This window comes from Austrofundulus limnaeus, unplaced genomic scaffold, assembly GCF_001266775.1.
Source record: "Austrofundulus limnaeus strain Quisiro unplaced genomic scaffold, Austrofundulus_limnaeus-1.0 Scaffold216, whole genome shotgun sequence".
Lineage (NCBI taxonomy): Eukaryota > Metazoa > Chordata > Actinopteri > Cyprinodontiformes > Rivulidae > Austrofundulus > Austrofundulus limnaeus.
Genome location: NW_013952618.1, coordinates 240,253 through 241,717, shown reverse-complemented (window position 1 = coordinate 241,717; position 1,465 = coordinate 240,253). Strand labels below are relative to the sequence as shown.

General features: G+C 38.7%; 1 protein-coding gene across 1 annotated transcript in view; it reads right to left on the bottom strand.

The window, feature by feature from the left end:
* tada3l (transcriptional adaptor 3 (NGG1 homolog, yeast)-like) overlaps positions 1–1,465 on the bottom strand; it is a 13,460-nt gene that overhangs the window by 7,842 nt on the left and 4,153 nt on the right. Inside the window, exon 7 of the mRNA XM_014019316.1 lies at positions 1,004–1,110. Within this exon, the coding sequence (XP_013874770.1) occupies positions 1,004–1,110 (107 nt within the window). The remainder of the gene's footprint in view (positions 1–1,003; positions 1,111–1,465) is intronic.

Below are 1,465 nucleotides of genomic sequence, written 5' to 3'. Positions count from 1 at the left end.
GGATTCTACCTGTTGGCATTAATCGTATTAATTGTCAAGTGCCAAAAATTAATCGATTAATGTTTTTCTGACGATTAATCACAAACGATACGATTATGCCCAACCCTATAAACACGTCTGTTTTCTTAAAACAGCTTGAGTTCTTATTTCTCTGATGCTTTACTCAACTTGTTTTCTGTTTGCTGTGAATGTCTCTGTGTTCTATTTTTATCTTTGTATTGTTTTAATCTTTATTTTATGTTAATAGTTGGTGTAAATTGCGAAGCACTTTGGTCAACTGCTGTTGTTTTAAATAAACAACATTTAAGGGTTTTAGGGAATTGGACAGAAATTTGAAATGTTCATGTAAAAACAGCCACTCCTCAAAATTTTCTGACTTTTTTTTGCACAACTTATATTTTTTTTCCCTTTCTAATAAATCGAGCTTCACCTCCTCTGGACGTGGACTTGCTCTGGTTTGAGCTCTGCCACCCTGATCTAAAACTAGTGAGAGTGTGGAAGCTTTCAAGAAACCTTGTGAGAATTTTCAGAAAAAAAAACATTTTAGTTTTTGTTTTCATTCTTTTCTGTGATGAATCACATCTACACCGTCACCACTAAAACCCAAATACTCCCTGCTTTCTGTTCTTTCAAATTTGAAAACGGGGTATTGATAAAACTGACCAAACAATTAGAACTGATCTGGTTATTATCCTGACAGACTTCATGTGARAAATAAAAATCTGTTTTAAACAAATGTCTGAAAAGCAAAAGTTGATATATCATAGAAAAAATAAATATGTTGGGCTTTTTAAGGTCTTACATGATCTGCTCAGCAACAAACTCACAATAACACAGAAGCCTCAACAAACCAGTTGTACATTTAGGATCACACTTTGTACTTTTTGTAAAAAAATAAAAGTAAATTAATTCCAAACKTGGCATTTTATAACCTACAGCAGAGTCCTGAGCTCAGCTGGAAGCCTGTCTACGTCAGTAAGATGCAGGAAACATAAAAGCACACCTGAAAGCCTTCCCTTGGCTTCGAGGAGACGTCCCTGCTCCATCGTTACCATCCTTTCCTGAAATGTCTGGTATAGGTGAATCCTCCATGGGGGATATAATGTTCTCCTGAAAGATTAACAAAAACAATCTTTACAGTTCTGAGAAAACATCTTGAACCCTTCGTTGGTTTGTTAGATTTTTCCTCCWAGGAGACAGATTTTCTTGGTGTTCAAATGTGGTTTTGTCAAAGATGTGTCTGGGTTTCACAAAAAACGGACTTGGACTTGGAGAAGGCGTTCGACCGTGTCCCAAGGGGGGCCTTGCGGAGGGTTCTCTGGGAGTATGGGGTACCGGGCCATTTGATACAGGCTGTCAGGTCCTTGTACGACCGGTGTCAGAGTCTGGTCTGCATTGCCGGCAGTACGTCGGGCTCGTTTCCGGTGAGAGTTGGACTCTGCCAAGGCTGCCCTTTGTCACCGAT